Source organism: Cupressus sempervirens, chromosome 2, assembly GCF_028749045.1.
Source record: "Cupressus sempervirens isolate cs-2001-9-10 chromosome 2, ASM2874904v1, whole genome shotgun sequence".
Taxonomy (NCBI): domain Eukaryota; kingdom Viridiplantae; phylum Streptophyta; class Pinopsida; order Cupressales; family Cupressaceae; genus Cupressus; species Cupressus sempervirens.
Genome location: NC_143119.1, coordinates 382667868 through 382687612, shown reverse-complemented (window position 1 = coordinate 382687612; position 19745 = coordinate 382667868). Strand labels below are relative to the sequence as shown.

The following is a 19745-nucleotide window of genomic DNA, read 5'->3' as shown; positions in this document are numbered from 1 at the left end:
TTTATTGAGAACTTTGTAAAAGAAGATGAGCTACTTTGCATAACTTTCTAAAGTGAAGTGGGGATGATTTTGTACTTTGTTTAAAAGAAAACGTGATCTAGTTTGCATGCCTCGTCGCAGTGAGAGAGAGAGCGCAGAACGGTGTAAAAAGCTAACAAAGAATTAGCAGGAAATATAAAATTTTATCTCCAATTATAAACGACCAAATTGTTGCTATTTTATCCATTTTCTTGCATCCCAAGCCTGCTTTTTAACCCATTTTACTGCCTTTGCTGTAAAATAAAAATAAAAAGTACTAATATGCTTTTCCCAATCCCGATGCAAAGAAAGAATTCCTCTGTACTTGCAGGGCCTAATTTTCATTTGTGAAATTCCTGCCGACAATGGTACATGAGTGCAGATTTCACATCAATTAGATGGGAGACTCCATTATAGTCATGGGTTCCCCTGCCTCTCAATTAAAGGTTTTCTTGTTTTGTCAAAGAATCGTCCTCTTGAAGCCTGATAATGCTCGTAGCGATTTCGCTTCTAATTCCAACTGCTTGACATCTGCTCTCTTACCTTTTGGTCTATTCAGAGGAATTCTCACCGATTGAAGCTACTGAAGACAGGTATGCTCTCAGCATATTACTCGAGAAACCATAAATGATCTTTGGGTTGTTTTTTCTGTCTTATGATTTCCACTGCCTTGCTTTTAAAAAACCAATTTCTTAGTCATAGAAATGCTTACTTGCAGTTAAAAGCAATTTATAGTTTGATCTCTGGCCAACATTTTGCTCTACTTTAGCTGCCACGAGAGCTTCAGCTCCCTCTTCTCCAAGGCTTGCACAATGCAGACATGATTCTTTTAGCATTCTGTCCATGGCTAAGCTTTTTCCTCTCATTAGCTTTCATGAAAGCTCAAACCTCCGTCATGGAGAGCTAACCCACTAGTGAATAAGAAAGTAAATTGGAGGATGTCGGTTTCTCCTAATTTTAGTCATGTTGCAAAAACATGAGATATTATCCCTTGTCAAGGGCAAAGCGCGAGCTCCTAACACTACTTTTCTGTAAGAAGTAATTGGGGAATGTAGGCTCCCATGATTCTGTCGTTTGTGAAATCAGTAAACATCCGCTGTAACTGGAAACCGGAAAACCAGAATATTCTCGTGCTTAGCAAGGTCATATACTAATAAACAACTGGGAGTCCGTCCTTGAGGGATTATGCCCTAGTTCTTGTATTTCTGGTAAGCGTCTACACACAAACCAATCGAATTACCGACCGTTAATTAGTTTATCAGTTTCCAAAGTTAAATGCAGCATATTAAACCATATAACACTGTTTTTATGCTCTCACACACTACGAAACTTATTTAGCCCGCCAGTCCAAGAGATTTTAATATTATAACTCTCTATATGCTTTTTAGCGGCCTCCTGGTTCGGTAAGCACAGTCCTTACAGATTTCCTTGTGTGTATAAAGTTTTCAGAGCACTAATGTCCAGTAAAAATTACTGAAGCGCATAAGGACAGTTGATTACTATAGCTGAAAGAATGTTTTGTGGTTATGTGCAACGAATATCACTGGGGTAATTTGATGCAGGAGCATACTATCCATGCCGAAATGGGTGCTTTAAAAAAGCGAACGGACATCCTTCAGAGTATATTGTGTTCCAATTTTTTTAAAAATTTGTGATTATAGGGAAAAGTCTAAATCCAAAGGGGAACATTACCCCCACTGTTAACATTGTTCTTATTGCATAACAACGAGCAACTCCCAGAAATGTTTCTTCCTAGCCTATTCCATAGTCTTGTGCATATCTTTAAGCAACTAACCTTGCCTTATGTATTTCAATGTTCAAATATAATTTAATTTCCACATTATTTTTTTTTAACACCACAGCACCCAAGGTAGATTCCACCATATGCATTAGATTTCAGACCCCTGCCAAACCAAAAATCTTCAGCTAATGCATGCATACAGTAGTTGCTTTGTTGAGGGACCAGCAGCAACTTTTACTACCCCTCGATATTCTTGAGAGCCCATCATTGCATGCTTCATATCCATTATTACTTCAACCCAAGCCTCATCTTTCATGACTAACCATTACCATTATACCCTGCTCTGGCTAACCGTTACCATTATACCCTGGTCACGACAACAATCTTATACCATAACAAATCTTCTACTAAATCAGTAATCATTCAATCATCATTCACTAATATACATTACATCATCACGCATCAATCATTTGATCAACAATCCCTTAATCATCACTCAATAATACTTCAAAGACTGCAATTGAAGGAATGAATTCATTCAATCAATCATTCATACAAATATTAATCATTCAATGTGAAATGGAATGATGAAGGGTGATGTGAAGAAGAGTTCAGAAAGTAATGTCTATAAAACAATCTCAAATATTAATATTATTGTATATACTATTTATTTATTAATTTGTTAGGAAAGTGTAGCAATACTAGTCTTCCTCATCGAATACTTCACGCCAAGATGGTTTGTTTGTAGACCAAAGGGCCAAATGACTTCGAGGCTCATTCCATGCCCTTGGGCTTGGTTGAGGATAGTCTCCAGATGTCCTAAGAATTAGAAGATTAGTGATTATTATCTGATTTCTATCAGGCAATCATATTTGGAATCAGTGTGAAAAGTGATAGGAAGGTGTAGCAGTATCGGTTTTCCCCAATTAAGTAGCAATCCCGAACCTGTCAACTTTTGAGCCAAGATATTGAATTGGCTTGGTTGGTCATTCCACGCTCTTGGGCTTAGTTGTGAGGAGCCCGTATCTGGGTATTCTTCACTTAGGTAGCCCACTCCAACTTGGTTAGTTTGTGGGCAAGGTGTCAAATCGACTTGGTCATTCCATGCTATTGGGCTATATTGTGAAGAATAGTTTTCAAGCATCCTACTGAACCTTCTATTGAATCCATAATATTGTTAGCAGTTGGACATGTGCTAAGAATTGGATTCAGCACATTTAGAATGCAATGTTTTTCAAATAGGAATTATTCGAATATGATCATAAATCCCAGATATTAACTAATTAAAATTTCCTCTAAATTGAATTGCGCTTGCCAGAATACTAATTGGAAATAAATCATATTGTCAGAATTGTTATTTTGGGAAAAATCAGATATATCCCCGAAAGGGGAAATTGACTTGAAATAATGCATTACAAACATTTACCAAAGGATTCTCTTGTGCTACATTTGACCACCATTGCACATTATAATCTTCTTTTTCTCCATCTTTACCATCTGATGTGGACGAAATCCCAGGGCCAACCAAAGCTATTACGAACACTGACGACTACCTTACCAACATAAACCATGCACGTTCTTACACATAAAGTACGTGCCTACCATATATCACCATCATTTATCTACCCTGCAATAACGAGTTGCAGGTTATTTAAATCAACATTCGAACTTTTATAAGTGCTGCCTTGTGAAGCAATGATTAATGCATATTATCTTTCCACCAAAAGGCTTATAAGCATCTTAAATGCAGTGTCTTTCCTTTGTATAACCTTTATTAAAACATTAGCTTACGCGTAATGGGGCTTGAACATAATTTTTGACTCTACGCCTGGCCAAGAGTTAGCTTCATATATGTATGACCAGTCAAGGGTCTTGGTTCAATCCTGCACTGCCCCGATGATCTGCAACACTGTAATTCTCACATTTTTGTGACTGCCTAAATGATGCAGGAGCATCTTGCATCCAAAATAAAGGGGAGACATGTTGAATGTAAAATTTAAAATTTAAAAAAAAAAAGAAAAAAAATCTGGAGGAGAGAGAAAGCGACGAAAATTAGAGGAGAAATAATAATAAAAAAATAAAAAGGGGAAAAAGGAGAAAAGAAAGGAAAAGGTGATTTCTATTTTCGAGGTGCATATGTGGCATAATAGAAAAAAATAAAAAAATAAATGGTTGTCATTCCATTTATCGAGGTGTGTGGGTAGAATTCTAGAAAGTTATGAATATTGTAGAAAGTTGTGGATATTGTAGAAGGTTATGGAAGTTGTAGAAGGTTGTGGATATTGTGTAGGTGGAATTCTAGAAGGTTGTGGATAAGTCATGCATTGGGTGGTAAGTGCCTATTTAAGCAAGGGATATGAGCATTTCTAATCAAGTTTGAAAAGTAGAAGCTAGAAGGCGTGAAGACTTCAAGGTGTGAAAGCTTTAAAGGTGTAACTCTTCAAGTAGAAATTCTTGGTGAAGCTTGGTGTGAAGACTCTTATTTGGGATTTCTCTTATGTTGAAGAATTTGTAAACTTCTTTTTGAAGAAGTCATATCTATGATATCATCTTGTGGGTGTTGTAAGAATTTTCAAGTACAATAAAATTGCTTGTGAAGCATTTTTTTAATTTCTCTTCGTCTCCATATTGTTGCACTCTTGGTTATGAGTTGGTAGGGTGGTGTGGCCCTCCATCACTAAATCTTACCAGCACTTTGTAAAAATTAAGTTGGCTGATTCTCTCTATTTTGATTGCTTCTTGGTGCGCTCTTGGTGCTCTCTTGGATAAGTGTCATTATTCAATGGTTCAATCTTCTCTCATCAATATCTTGAGGTATGGTGAATGATGATTGTTAAATTCTGATTAATACTTGGAATGAATGTAGTGGGCACCCCTGGATGTCCAAAAAAACTAAACCAAATTGCTGAAAGGAATTATGTCAAACAGTTTGCATTCAACTTCTTATTTCTCCGTTTAATGTTTTAAACCCCTTATAACTCCGGAAATCAAACGTTTATTTGTTTGTTGTGTTTCGTGCATGGAATTGATATCATACAACATAAACAAGAAAGAAAATACAATGATATGCAAAGTGGAAATGAACTGCTGCTAATAAAATGTTATTTTCAGAATTCATAAAACCAAATACATGGCAGATTTATCAACTCACTAATTACTTCAGCAGTATTGACATAATACTCCAGCCCATGCTTTCGAACTTGCTGCTACAATACTTTGTCCTTCAATCAGTCCACTACCTTCATAATACCATTCCCTCAAAGCGGCATAAGCGTCAGACAAGTAGTGAAGAAGATATGAGCAAAATACCAAATCTGCCTGTAGCCGGAAATGCAACTAAACTGCCTGATAATGAAGCCAATAACAAAGAATTCCAAAGGCCAAACCCCAAGGGAATGACGTCTAGAATGTTACAAGAGAGGATAGACGTCCTCAAATGCCAAGAACGGAGCTGCAACTCACACACCAATTTCTTCTCATATTCAACCTGTCTAATGAAGCTACAAATGCTTCCTTTTATTCTATTCCCACGGGTCCGTTCAACTCATATGGGCAATGTGGGATAAAGATGTGTAATATAAAACATATATTAAAATACCCCTTATGTCTCCCTTGGGTACACATCACCATAAAATAAATATTAAAGTAACACTTTAATATTTTACAATTAAATTAGACGTTACTTTAATAAAACTTCAGGCATTAAAATGTATTAGCAATCGGACTTCGAATAATGCGAGTGATAGCTCATCGGAAAGCTCTCACCGAGGAGTATCGAATCCAATCACCAAAATTGACCTGCACTGTGTCCTGCCGACTTACTAAAAATAGTAAGTATGCCTGAAACTGAGTAAATCAACTTCGTTTTGGCCCAAACTGGAAATGACTAGGCCAAAACACTCCAAGATCCCATTAAACCCTTCGTTAGCCCTCGGGACCATGTAGAACAAGGCTAACGCACACACACTTGGTCAACTGCTAAAATGGGGACATTACAGTCCGCCCCCCTTGAAATTGCTTGTCCTCAAGCAATCTCAGTCCAGCCTGCTGAATAACCTGCTCACTCTCGCATGTAGAATCTTCCTCCGACAGATCTTTCCATCTGACCAAATACTCCTTCACTATCCTATTTCTAAGCTTCCTCTCTCTGGTATCCAGAATAGCCTTAGGTACTAACACAAGCTTCCCCTCCTCATCCAAAGGGGGTAAAACTGCAGAAGGCACTACACTCTGACCAATGGCTTTCTTAAGCCTAGACACATGAAACACATTGTGCACTCGATTGCACTCTGGAAGCTCAAGCTCATAGGCGACTTTGCCCACTTTGCGAATCACCCTGTAGGGACCATAAAATCTAGGTTTCAACTTTTCAGCTCCGCTCTTCTTAAGCGATGACTGTCTATATGGTTGTAGCCTCAAGTAAACCATATCCCCTACCTCGAAACTGCGCTCTATTCGGTGCTGATCAGCATACAATTTCTGTTGATTTTGGGCCTGTTGTATATTCTCTTTGAGCACTTTCAGGATGTCCTGACTATCCTGCAATAAGTTTTTGGCTTTGGGCACTCTACTGTCCCTCAAAACTAAATCCATGAAGCTAGGTGCTTCATAACCATAGAGTGCCATGAAAGGAGTCATCTTGATGGACATATGATAAGTGGTGTTATAACAATACTCTCCCATATGCAACCATTTGATCGAAGCCTTTTGTTGTGTAGTTACATAGTTCCTCAAATATCCTTCCACCCATTTATTCACAATCTCTGTTTGCCCATCTGTTTGCGGATGATAACTAGTGCTAGGTGTAAGATCTGTACCACACAACCTAAACAACTCTTGCCAAAAAACACTCATAAACTTACTATCCCGGTCGCTGACAATGAATCTGGGCAACCCATGTAACCTGAATATCTCTTTAAAGAAAAGATCTGCCACCTGTGCTGCTGTGTAAGTGGACGGAATAGCAATGAAGTGAGCAAACTTCGTCAAGCGGTCCACCACCACATAGATGCAATCCCTTCCCTGCACTCGTGGTAAACCAGTGATGAAGTCCATCGAAATACTTTCCCATTTCCTATCAGGAATGGGCAAGGGCTGTAATAAACCTGCAGGAAATGTGTGTTCTCCCTTATTCTGTTGACAAACCACACACTCCCTGACATACCTCTGAACATCATCCTTGAGCCCTTTCCATGAAAACCGCTCTCGGATCTGCCTGTAGGTCTTGAAGACCCCCGGATGTCCAGCTGTGGGTGCATCATGAAATGCCTTCAGTATCGCCTCTCTCAAATGTGATGATGGAATCAAATAAACCCTGTCCTGAACTCTGATCAATCCATCTATCACCTCATAGCGATCATCCTGTATGGTACCTGAAATCAATCCAGAAGCCCAAGCATCTCCGACATACTCTTCTATAATCCGATCTCTCCAATCTCCTGAAATCTCTGCCAGAGCACATAAGTGAGGTCTCTGAGATAAGGCATCAGCCACCACATTTTTCTTACCTTTGACAAACTCTATGTCAAAGTCATAAGCCTGCAATTTAGTCACCCATTTTTGTTGCCGATCATTAAGATCACGCTGGCTCATGAAGTATTTAATACTGTTGTGATCAGTCTTGATCACAAAACGTCCACCTACCAAATATGATCGAAATTTGGCCAATGCATGCATTATGGCCAACATCTCCCGGTCATAGACAGAATAACTTTTCTCAACTCCTCGGAGCTTCCTACTCTCGAATGCAATGGGATGCTTCTCCTGCATCAATACTGCTCCAATCCCATCACCTGATGCATCACAATGAAGCTCAAAAGGCTTCGTGAAATCCGGTAGAGCTAGAACTAGACATGAAGACATTACCTGCTTGAAATGCTCAAAACACCTCTATGCTGCCCCTGTCCACACGAAGGCTCCTTTCCTAGTAAGATCTGTCAAGGGTGTAGCAATCTGTGAGAATCCCTTAACAAACCTCCTATAAAAACCACATAAACCAAAGAATCCCTTAAGCTGTGTAAGGTTTATGGGAGTAGGCCATTCTACAATAGCTCTAATCTTTTCGGGATCAACCCGAACGCCATCTGCACTAAAGATATGCCCCAGGTAAAGGAGCTCAGTCATGCCAAACTCACATTTAGATTCCTTGGCATACAATGACTCTTTCTCCAGAATAGATAACACCTCCTCTAGATGATGTAAGTGCTCCTCCCAGGTCTTACTGAAGACCAATATGTCATCAAAGAAGATCAAGACAAATCTCCTCAGCTGCTTCCTGAATACCTGGTTCATACAACTTTGAAATGTAGCAGGTGCATTGGTTAGACCAAATGGCATAACCATGAACTCAAAGTGGCCATAGTGACATCGGAAGGCTGTTTTCTCAATGTCCTTGCTCTCATCCTGATCTGATGGTATCCGGATCGCAAATCAATTTTGGTGAAGAAGCATGCCCCATGCAACTCATCAATCAGCTCATCAATCCTAGGAATGGGATACCTGTTTTTAATTGTTTTCTTATTCAGTGCCCTGTAATCGATGCACATGCGCATCGTCCCATCCTTCTTCTTTACCAATACTACTGCTGAAGCAAAAGGGCTCTTACTGGGCCTGATATGCCCCATCTCCAACAAATCCTTAATCGCCTTCTCTATCTCATCCTTGTGTTTCTTAGGATGACGATAGGGAGTAATCATAACTGGATTGGCTCCCTCCTCGAGCTCAATAACATGTTCCATCCCTCTGTCAGGAGGAACCCCATGAGGAATATCGCTAAATACTTTAGCGTGTCTATCAAGTATCTTCTGGACATCTAGTGGATGACTCTTTTCTTGTGGCTCTGGTGAAGTTGGCATAATGTGGCACTCTGCCGCCCACTCTATGTCATCATGACGAAAAAGTCTCTGCATTCTCCTCAAGGACACTACTCTGCAACCTCCATCTGAAAGCCCTCTAAGTACCACAGTTCTGCCCTCATGCTGGAATCTCATCTCCAATTTCGCTAGATTGAGTGTGAACTCAACTAGTGAAGCCATCCATGTCATGCCGAGGATGACATCATAATCTCCCATGTCCACAACATAGAACTCATCCTCCAACTCGTAGCCATCTCCAAACCTGATGCGAAGATTAGATATCTTCCGAGTGCATAATAACTTATCACCGTTAGCCACCATGACTCTAAACCCATCATGCTCCTCTGTCTGTAACCCTCTCCTGGCTACCAACTATGCATCTATGAAGTTATGTGTAGCCCCAGTGTCAATAAGAGATATCACTTTCTGCCCCTGGATAGTACCCCTGACCTTAAATGTGATTGCCTTTTGGGCCCCTGTCAAGCGTGCCAACGATCTATCATCCTTTGGAATGTTGCTCTCCTCTATAGTGTTACCCTCATCTGAATCGGAGTGCTGATCCTCCCCTTCTGACTCTGACTCTTCTGCTGAAAAATACTCCATTTGATTTGCCTTAGCCTTGAGAGAACATTTATGAGATAAGTCCCAAGGCTCTCTACAATGGAAGCACAGCTTCTTCTTTCGAAGTTCATTCAAGGTTGCGTTGTCTAGTCCTTTTGATCATTCTTTGGGTTTGCTATACTCTTTCTAAAATGATTTCTTGTCTTTGTCCTTGTGGTAGGAAGAATCTGTTGAATGGTTTTTTCCTTTGTATACCGAAAGGGCTAAATCTCGTGCTTTTTTAGTTGCTTCAGCTAACGTGAGTGGATCATGTCCCTTCACCCAACCTCGTAATGGATCAGCAAGACCATCACAAAATAACACCACCAATCTCCTAGGAGAGATATCAGTAACAAGTACAGACAAGCGCTGAAACTCGGCAATGTAAGCATCCACAGAACTTGACTGTTTTAACTGTGCTAGCTCCTTGAAATGTAACTCGGGATCCTTAGTGTCAAATCTCCCAATCAATGTTTCGGTGAATTCCTCATAGGATGTAATCTGATTATGCCCCAAAGTCACCATGCCATGATGCCACCATTCATGTGCAACGCCATCCAAGTGCATAGCCGTATACTTGATAGCCTCCTCCTCAGGCATAGGATTTAGCTGCAAGTATGTATCTACCTTCTGCACCCAAGCTCGTGCAGTCATCTTCCCTGAAGCATCATAATAAGGTAAAGAAAGTTTTCCAACTTTCTTCCTCAGCTCAAAGTTTTGATTCCTCCCTCCTGCTTTAGGCATGTGTCTCATCCTCAAGTCCATATAATCTCTAAGAGAAATATCCGCCTGAAACTCTGGTCCACTAGCCTCCCAGTCCCTCCTGAACTGATCCTGTAACTCGGTAATCTGCGGTTCGTTTACTGGTTGAACCGGATCTCTGGGTGGAAACGTGGGTAGAAGAGGTCTTGAGCTCGTAGTCCGTGCTGGGCGTGCAACGTGTCTAAAGTTATCAGCCTCATTCCCATTGTTGCCGTGTCCATTATTACCATTAATGTTATTCTCAGGACCATTGTTGTTGCCTTGGCCTTCATGGTTATTGTTTCCCCCGTTGTTATTGTTTCTCTCGTTGTTATTGTTTCTATTGTTGGCATCATCTGGATTAATATTGACACCCATCTGTCTAGCCATGAGCTGCAACATCATGTCCATTCGCCTATTCTGCTCCTGCTGCATACGCTGCCCCTGCTCTAATGTATCCAGTAATTGTCGGAACAGTACCTCCCCCTGATCTGGACCAGCATTTCTGCCTCCGCCTAATCCTGTATTCCTGTCATCTCGATCACCCATATTATTGTCCTGATCACAGAATATCTCCTCTGTGTCTGTATGGTTGAATTCAATGTCCCTCTGCACGGATGTACTAGACTGTTTGCTTTGCAAGTCTGAAATCCTATTTTGTCTTGCTCTGGTATTGCGGAAATTATAAGACCCCTGTCGCATCCTCAAACATAAATGCTTAGCCTATGTTTTTTACTTACTTTTTCCCTCTATCCGGCTGTTCCAAATTCCCTATAAGACCTCCACAGGATGGCAGGACTTATAGCTCTGATACCACTATAGTGGGCACCCCTGGATGTCCAAAAAAACTAAACCAAATTGCTGAAAGGAATTATGTCAAACAGTTTGCATTCAACTTCTTATTTCTCCGTTTAATGTTTTAAACCCCTTATAACTCCGGAAATCAAACGTTTATTTGTTTGTTGTGTTTCGTGCATGGAATTGGTATCATACAACATAAACAAGAAAGAAACTACAATGATATGCAAAGTGGAAATGAACTGCTGCTAATAAAATGTTATTTTCAGAATTCATAAGACCAAATACATGGCAGATTTATCAACTCACTAATTACTTCAGCAGTATTGACATAATACTCCAGCCCATGCTTTCGAACTTGCTGCTACAATACTTTGTCCTTCAATCAGTCCACTACCTTCATAATACCATTCCCTCAAAGCGGCATAAGCGTCAGACAAGTAGTGAAGAAGATATGAGCAAAATACCAAATCTACCTGTAGCCGGAAATGCAACTAAACTGCCTGATAATGAAGCCAATAACAAAGAATTCCAAAGGCCAAACCCCAAGGGAATGACGTCTAGAATGTTACAAGAGAGGATAGACGTCCTCAAATGCCAAGAACGGAGCTGCAACTCACACACCAATTTCTTCTCATATTCAACCTGTCTAATGAAGCTACAAATGCTTCCTTTTATTCTATTCCCACGGGTCTGTTCAACTCATATGGGCAATGTGGGATAAAGATGTTTAATATAAAACATATATTAAAATACCTCTTATGTCTCCCTTGGGTACACATCACCATAAAATAAATATTAAAGTAACACTTTAATATTTTACAATTAAATTAGACGTTACTTTAATAAAACTTCAGGCATTAAAATGTATTAGCAATCGGACTCCGAATAATGCGAGTGATAGCTCATCAGAAAGCTCTCACCGAGGAGTATCGAATCCAATCACCAAAATTGACCTGCACTGTGTCCTGCCGACTTACTAAAAATAGTAAGTATGCCTGAAACTGAGTAAATCAACTTCGTTTTGGCCCAAACTGGAAATGACTAGGCCAAAACACTCCAAGATCCCATTAAACCCTTCGTTAGCTCTCGGGACCATGTAGAACAAGGCTAACGCACACACACTTGGTCAACTGCTAAAATGGGGACATTACAATGAATCACTGTTTATCATTGTTTCTGTTAAGAATAATATATTATTTTTCAAATTGATCTCTTTTGGATCTTCTCCTCAAATTTAATCTTCTCTCCTTTATGTCCTTCAATGTGAGAGGGAGTCATACCTTTTTATAATGGTCACAACCTTTCACAATTACCATCCTTCTAAAGGTTTCCAACTATTAATCGTGACTGGCTCTCTGAAAATCACTTCCTCATCTTCTTTCCATTTCTTTTCTTCAATATTTAATGATTTCTTAATTCTTTTTGCTCCATTATTTTTTCTTTCTTCCTTAATATCTCTTTCAAATTACTCTTTTCTCTTTTATATTTTATGTTGAGAGAGTCACAACACTTCAGTACATGCCTCTTGCCATTTCATTAATCTTACTTATATTATAATTATATTATATCATATTATATTTATTTATTTTTTATTAAATTCTATTTAAAAAAATGAACATTTCAAACACAGCTTAAGTGCCTTTTTTCAAAGAAAGTTGATAAAATCAAATAATTTCTTAAACTTCCAGCCTCCTAACACAATCATATAATCATTAACTGGGACTAATTTATTTGTTTATTACATTGATAACAATCTGAATCGGTGGATTCCCTCCAGTTTCACAAATTTAATATTCTGAGATGAGGTGCAGCCAGCAATTAACACTTCCTATTCTGCCTCATTATTTGTGTGAATGCTCAAGAAGAGAGGACCTCCATCTAACAGTTTGTGTTTATAGTGTTCCTCAGTTCCCCCTTCAGCCCCGTCAATTTAATTTTCAGAATCTTTGAAAGGATGGGCACCAGTGTTCTTTTTTATTTCCACCATGTTTCTTTCCATTATTATTTTTTACTTCTGTTATTATCAGTTATCCCTTGAACAGGTCGTATTGCATCACTTGTTGCCAAATACTGTTGGTCTATTTATATATTTAGTTATATTTTTCATACATTTAGTTAGCTTATGTTAAGCTTACTTAGGATTTTACTTCGGTTGATTTTTATTAAATGCTTCGATGCATTATTCATTATTGATGATGGTTTTCACATTTTCCTATATAGATGCTGAGTTTTTTCTCCCTCTTCTCTTCGTTGCATTTCGTCTAATGCAACCCTTCTGCTTGTATTTGCCACGCTTGATAAACACAGCTCGCTCTTGATGAACGGAATAGCCATTGTGTTGTTTATTCACATTCGTTCGATTTGTTTTAGCAATTGATTATCTGAATAAGTTATTCGCATTTAGATTACACAACACTCCATGGAAGGTCGCATTGATTCATATAATCACTCTTCGCTTTTTTAATCAAAAATTTATATGCTTTACTCTTTTTGGAATATTGAGGAAAATTACATTCCTCATCTTTTTTATGAAGCTTCTGTCTAAAATTTTTTTATTACATGCACATATGCCCATGAACCAAAAACTGTGTACCACACTAGGTATTCTATCAGATCATCCTTATTTTGGTGAACAGTTTTAATTGCCAGTGTAGGGCTGTGATTAAGATATAGACAGTTGTAATTACTATTTTTGCCAAAAACTCATTTCCCATAGGCTTTGCTTGTAACACGAACCTTTCCATATCTATGAAATATCTAAATTTTTTATTTAACAATTTCATTTGTTTTTGGTGTTTATCCTGTATAAGTTTTCTTTTGATCTTTTTTTAATTCTATATGTATTAAATTCTTAATTACCGATTCGTAAAATGAATCCGATTCAGACATATGAATTGGATCCGTATTTTTTTTTTTCAATTATGATTCTTGTATATATATATACATACATACATACACACACATATATATATTATATACATATATACATATATATACTAAAAAATAAGAGAAATATACATAACTCTAAAACTAAATCATTTCGTAATATGAATATGTGATTCTAGTATGGATCTACAAATTCAGTGTGCTTGATAATTGATTTATTTTCATGATTATAAAGAAAATCAACACATTCACATTGAATTACTAAATTACAAAATGAAATTATGATCCTTGAGGATCCTCGGGTTGTGGCTTGAATCCTTGAGAATCCGGGCAGGATCCTTGATTCTGCCTGTGGATCCTCAGGCTGTGGTTTGGATCCTTGAGGATCCGGATAGGATCCTTGATTTTGCTTGTAGATCCTCAGGCTGTGGAGGATCCGGGCAGGATCCTTGATTCTGCCTGGATCTGTCAGAATCAAGGATTCTGCCTCGATCCTCAAAGATCCAAGCACCATGGATCCTGACGGATCCACAGGCAGAATCAAAAATCCGGATTGAATCTGAATTCGGATCTGGCTTGTCTAGAATGAATCCGATAAGTAAGATTAAATTCTTTTGAAATTTCACCTCCATGATCAATCTTCAAAAGCTTAATAAAATAGGTACTTTTCTTTTCAACTAAATCATTTCAATTCAAATAACCAAATGCCACAGTTCTGTTTTTCAGTTAGTAGAAGTAAGTTTTTCTTTAAACAGTCTTCTATAAATGTTAAACAATAAAATGATATCAACACTCGATGTCTACATCGGGCTACACACTGAAATGAAATTGCTATAATTTTCCAACTTGAAATTTATCTCTATGTTGCTTTCTTAGTGTACAACCAAAGTGCATCTTTATTTTTTACCTCGATCTTGGGCAATCATGAACCATTTATTTTTAGAACAATCCTTCTGGAAAACAATTGTGGGAGAGTTTCTGAGTTGAGGTTTCAAATAATCCTTCTGGAAAACAATTGTGGGAGTGTTTCTGAGTTGAGCTTTCAAATCACTCTGTGATTCATCATCAGCACATAAGATTATAAGAGAAAAATCTGATCCAGAGTAGCTTTATAGATATAATTGTATCTGACAAATGCCATGCCTTAAATCACTATAGTGCTTATGAAAAAATCAACTACTGTCTTCAACTGTTGTTGCTTTCATAAGATTCCGGTTATGCTGGATCCATCTTGATTGGAAACATCTTTTAATCTCCCTTCAGAAAAACTTCCATTGACCATGATCATTACTTTTATTAAAAAATTTAACCAGCTCCATTTTCAACATTCAAACTAATATGTTTATCATAAAGAAGTGTCTATTTTTTTTGGCTCAACCTGTTTGATTTCTATAGCCAATGCACCAACTCCAAATGCACCAGACATATCCTTGTTACATAATCAAGTAAATATTATCCTTCAGACTTAACTAGCATATGACTAGAAAAAACATATCAGATATGAAATTATCTGTCTCTTCATTGTTGAAGTTTTCCCTTTAGTTTTCCATGTAGCGTTATTTGATTTTACTATCCCTTTAATAATCTATGAAAATATTGATAATGTCTCTCATCTACATTACCACACTGACGACATCTATGTCACTTTCAAAATTACCATATTTTCTTAACAATAATGACATGGAATTTCCTTCTTATCTAAGTTACCAGATGGACAACCTCCACCTCCAAGGTCCCTTCTTCTTGACTATGTATTAGTGTTGTTCCTTCTCTTTACAATTTCTGCCTTCATTGGAAAACCTATTGTAAATTTTTTGTAGTTCTATGTGATCTTTTTCCATGTTATGACAAGATTTTCATGAGATACACATTAATGTTGTTAAAGCCTTGCTCTCCCCTCTATTGCTACAACAACTGAGTTCATTTTTTATCGTAAATCTTAAGTATTGTTCTACAAACTATAGTCATTAATGGTCTTTCCGTGGGTGTGTAAGTAGTTAAAACGTGATATAATCTTGCACTCAAAGATAGAAATCAACAATTTTCTTGTCTTTCTGTTGAAAATTATTGAATTCTCAACGTATTTTGTGATTGAACATCTTCACGTATACCTTGGTAAAGTGTAATGTGTCGCAACGTCCTTGACCTTTTTTACTACAACAGCTTTAAGAAATATGTTCCTTATTTTTGCCCTGTAACTGTACCAGGAAATATGTTTGGTATTTTGAACTATTCTAGGAAACATACTTGCATTCAAAAACACTTACAAGTAAAAACGTAGCCAAGGCACTCTTCTTTGTTGCCTTTCTTTTTTTTATTTTTAGTTTTGATGTGAATGTGTCCTATCCCTGGATCTACATAATTCCTTTGAATCATATACCATACGTCCCAATATTTAGACTCTTAGAGTTATCAACCACTATTGAATTGATAAGCAGAAAATGAAGAATTTATTTTTGCTATTTAATTTGTTTCTCTCTTTCTAAATATTGCAAGCCTGCCAGACACTAGCAGCCTCTGAATTCCCTAAACTTTTGATACCAGTTGAAAAGAAAACATTAGATACTAATTGAGAAAGAAGGGAAAAAAAGCATTACATATTTGCTACAATCTTTTAATTCTTAACATGATGTGAATGTATCGTAGCCCTGGATCTAGGATCTACATAATCCCTTTGAATCATATACCATATGTCCCAATATTTAGGCTCTAGAGTTATCAATCACTAATGAATTGATAAGCAGAAAATGAAGAATTTATTTCTGCGATTTAATTTGTCTCTCTTTCTAACTATTGCAAGCCTGCCACTAACAGCCTCTGAATTCCCTAAACTTTTGATACCAATTGAAAAGAAAACATTATATAATATTGAGAAAATTTAATAAAAAAACATTACATATTTGCTACAATCTTCTAATTCTTAATATATTTGTCTTTAAAAGTATAGGTATGAAGCTCTTTATGTAGTGATAGAGGAATGGTTGGTATAGTGTACACGCCTAACTTTGGAGGTTTTGGATTTTGCAGCATGAAGCTTCCCAGTGTCCGTCTTTCAGATATTAATACCCGAGTCTACATTGATGATACCCTTTATCAATCATGGCACCACGATTTGAATTTAGCCCAGCAGTCCATTCTCATAGAAGCTGGTATCCTTCCGTTCTTGAAGACAGTGACTTACAGGAGGAACAACCCACTCTGTACTGCTGTTATTAATTTCATTGTGGATGGCCAATTGAGTGTTGGACAAACCAAGCTTCAAATTACAGAAGAAGAAATCCATGACGCAACACGACTACCAAACTCTGGCAGAGATGTCACTCCCTCCAATGATTGCAATGGAAATGGAATCATAGCTAGTCTCACTCAATCACGGACAGATGCATCTCGATTAATAATAGATGACATCATTGATCCTGTTTTACAGTTTGCTTCCAAGCTTTTAGTGTACAAAGTGTTGGGGTATACTAGAAGGTCAGATTCTATTCCTTTAAAGTATGTTAAGACTGCCATTGATGTTGCTCATGGGGTGCGTTTCAATTGGTGCAAATTTATCAGGGACAAAATGTTGCAGCAGATTGAAGTTATTCAGAGAGAGCACAAGGGCGTATTTACATACCCAACTATCCTCCAATTTCTGGCCATGAAAGCCTTTAACAGAAACTACATTCCTCGCAATTCAGTTGGAGAAGGAGAAGCATCTATCAATGCATACAACTGCTGTGGAAAGAATGCAACCACCAGTACTAAGAAGAAAGACACTATTGACGAGGGAATTATGTGCATAGTGTACACTCGAAAGTGTCACACTCTAAACCCTTCTATCCAAACGATTCCATGAGTTGGAATGCTTGGATGCCGGCTTAGAGCTCCCTATCCACAGAGTGCAAGGAGTTAGTATTTCAGCATGAAGGCTCTCAGCCAAGCCTTAGAAATGTACTTCTTGCTAGTAAACCATGCAACGGGAGGTTCTTTGAGACAAGAGCAAGAGTGCAAATATCTTCAAGGAATCCCTCAAGAATGCAATGCAAGTATGAAAACTAAGCTAAGATGATAATGCAAAATGCAGCTATACTAAGCATGTATGAGATTGTTACAAAACCAAATATTTAAACTATGTGATATTATTGCAAGAAATCAAAGTTAAACTAAAATGCAACTATGCTAAGAATGCCATATGATCTTATGCTAATGTGATGGAATGAGAGAATGTAGACAAGAAATAGAAGTTCTCCACAAAGCTCCAAAGAAACCTGTTAGAAAACCTGCAGCATAACAATATTCAAAAATGGATATGATTGAGGGGGAAAGCTCTCTCCCTTTTAAAGATGTATGGACGGTGGAGATCAAGATGAAGATGGTGGATGATCAACGGTGGAATTCGAAAATAGGAGTGATCCATGTGCACACACAAATCAACCAATAGAATTTAAGTTGACTTGTCACATAAGACAAAAGTCACAAAGCCTTTTCTTTTAATTGCAAAATAGAAAAAGGACTTTATGTGTGCACTTTAAGTGGGTTAGAAGAATGGGGTCTTTTATTTAATTAAAAGGGGACATGTTCTTTTAATCAAATAATAAACTTAGGATAGCATAGTCAAACTATAGGTTATAATCAAATAAATTGATTATTAGCAATTTGGCTTAGGTAAGTGATTAAATTAATTTAGCCAAAATGTTGAAAAGGGGGCTAATAGTCTAGATGACCATTTTTAGGTGATTACATTTGCCCCTCTTTGACTAATGTGTGATCGATCTGGGAACACATTATGTCAAAGAAAATAGAAAGTCAAGTAGGCGGTGATAGATATAGATATCTGATTCCAAAGAATGAAATGCAGAAATAGATAGCAAGTCCTGAATGCACAGCCTGATAGCAGTAGTACTGAACACTAGGAAGAGATGATGTTAGAATTCAAGAAGAATACTAACACTTAGAAAAGCAGATAGAGTGAGAGCAAGTGAGAAGATCAAACAAATGCTCCTAAGCAGTGATAGAGTATTTCTGCCCCCTCGGGATCGAAATTGAAATGAGGTAAGGGGATGCAAAAATTGGCTAGAAATGAGAAAATTAGAATATAGCAATGTCCAAGATGACAGATAGATGATTAGAACCCAAGAATGACTATATAAAAAAATTGATAAAATGCCCCAATTTGACTAGAGTTGACCTTGAAGGATATAGCATAAAAATTAGGTCAAAACGAGTAGAAAGGTGATTTTAGACATGAAATAGTGAATTTAAGTAGATATGAAGTATGGAAATGATGAAGACATGAAGAAATGAAGATGCCCCAGTGATGATTCAGAGATTAGACCTCAAAAGGTCAGCTAACTGCTCAGAAGAAAGTAGAATTTCAAAAGACAATTTTGACCATCAAGGTGAACTCGAATTTGGATTTCGATCCCGAAAATGAATCTAGGACGTTGAAATTATTTAAGAGGTCAAAAATTTTATATAATGTGATGATAAGATAGAAAAGAGATGAAGCGAAAGATTAAGAAGGTGAAAAGACATGAACAAGAAGAAAGTAAAGAAATATATGAAAGGAGTTAGCTGATATGTCCACAAAAAGATGAAGAGAGAGCTCTCCCCATATGCAAGAATGCAAGACTAAGCTATAAAATGAACCTAAAATGCAAGCTAATATGCAAAGTGGTTTACCAGCAAGAAGTGCATAACATTTAGACTCTTAATTTCATCATTGAGCATTTATTAGGGACATCATGAGATCATACAACCATCACTAGTATAACTATGAGGATATGAATATGATCAATATGAGATAGGTATGTGGAAATCCAATCTAAGCATCAGAGACATGTAAGTCAAGATAACTACACGATTAGATTCCCTAAGTTTAATTTAGCAAGATTACACCTGTATCAAGGCATAAGCGCCGGGATAAACCCTGAGTGCGGTCTTGCAAAAACAATCAAGGATGATACATTTATAAGTCAAAGTGTTGAATAGGACAAGCATGAATGCTTACAACACTATAGACAAACAAAAGTATACCCACAAGCAGAAATCAAGAAAATATGTCCCATGCCCCCAGTCTTCTAGTCAATGACATCCTTGAAAGACTATTAGGGAGGGAA

The 19745-nt window shown here is 37.5% G+C and overlaps 1 protein-coding gene across 2 annotated transcripts; it reads left to right on the top strand.

The window, feature by feature from the left end:
* Window positions 1-261: 261 nt before the first annotated feature.
* Window positions 262-19157, top strand: LOC149572727 (uncharacterized). Of its 2 annotated transcripts, XM_089813823.1 has the most exons (3): window positions 262-611; window positions 16669-17115; window positions 17200-17497. In XM_089813823.1, the coding sequence occupies exons 2-3, from the start codon at window positions 16670-16672 to the stop codon at window positions 17480-17482; spliced, it is 729 nt and encodes a 242-aa protein (XP_089669949.1). In that variant the 5' UTR covers window positions 262-611; window position 16669; the 3' UTR covers window positions 17483-17497. The 2 variants fall into 2 exon arrangements, with proteins under 2 accessions (XP_089669949.1, XP_089669948.1); XM_089813822.1 differs by having other exon boundaries at window positions 272-611; window positions 16669-19157.
* Window positions 19158-19745: the final 588 nt, after the last annotated feature.

Bases quoted from the DNA above. Each gene is read 5' to 3' on its own strand.
- LOC149572727 (XM_089813822.1), top strand. From the start codon at position 16,670: ATGAAGCTTCCCAGTGTCCGTCTTTCAGATATTAATACCCGAGTCTAC.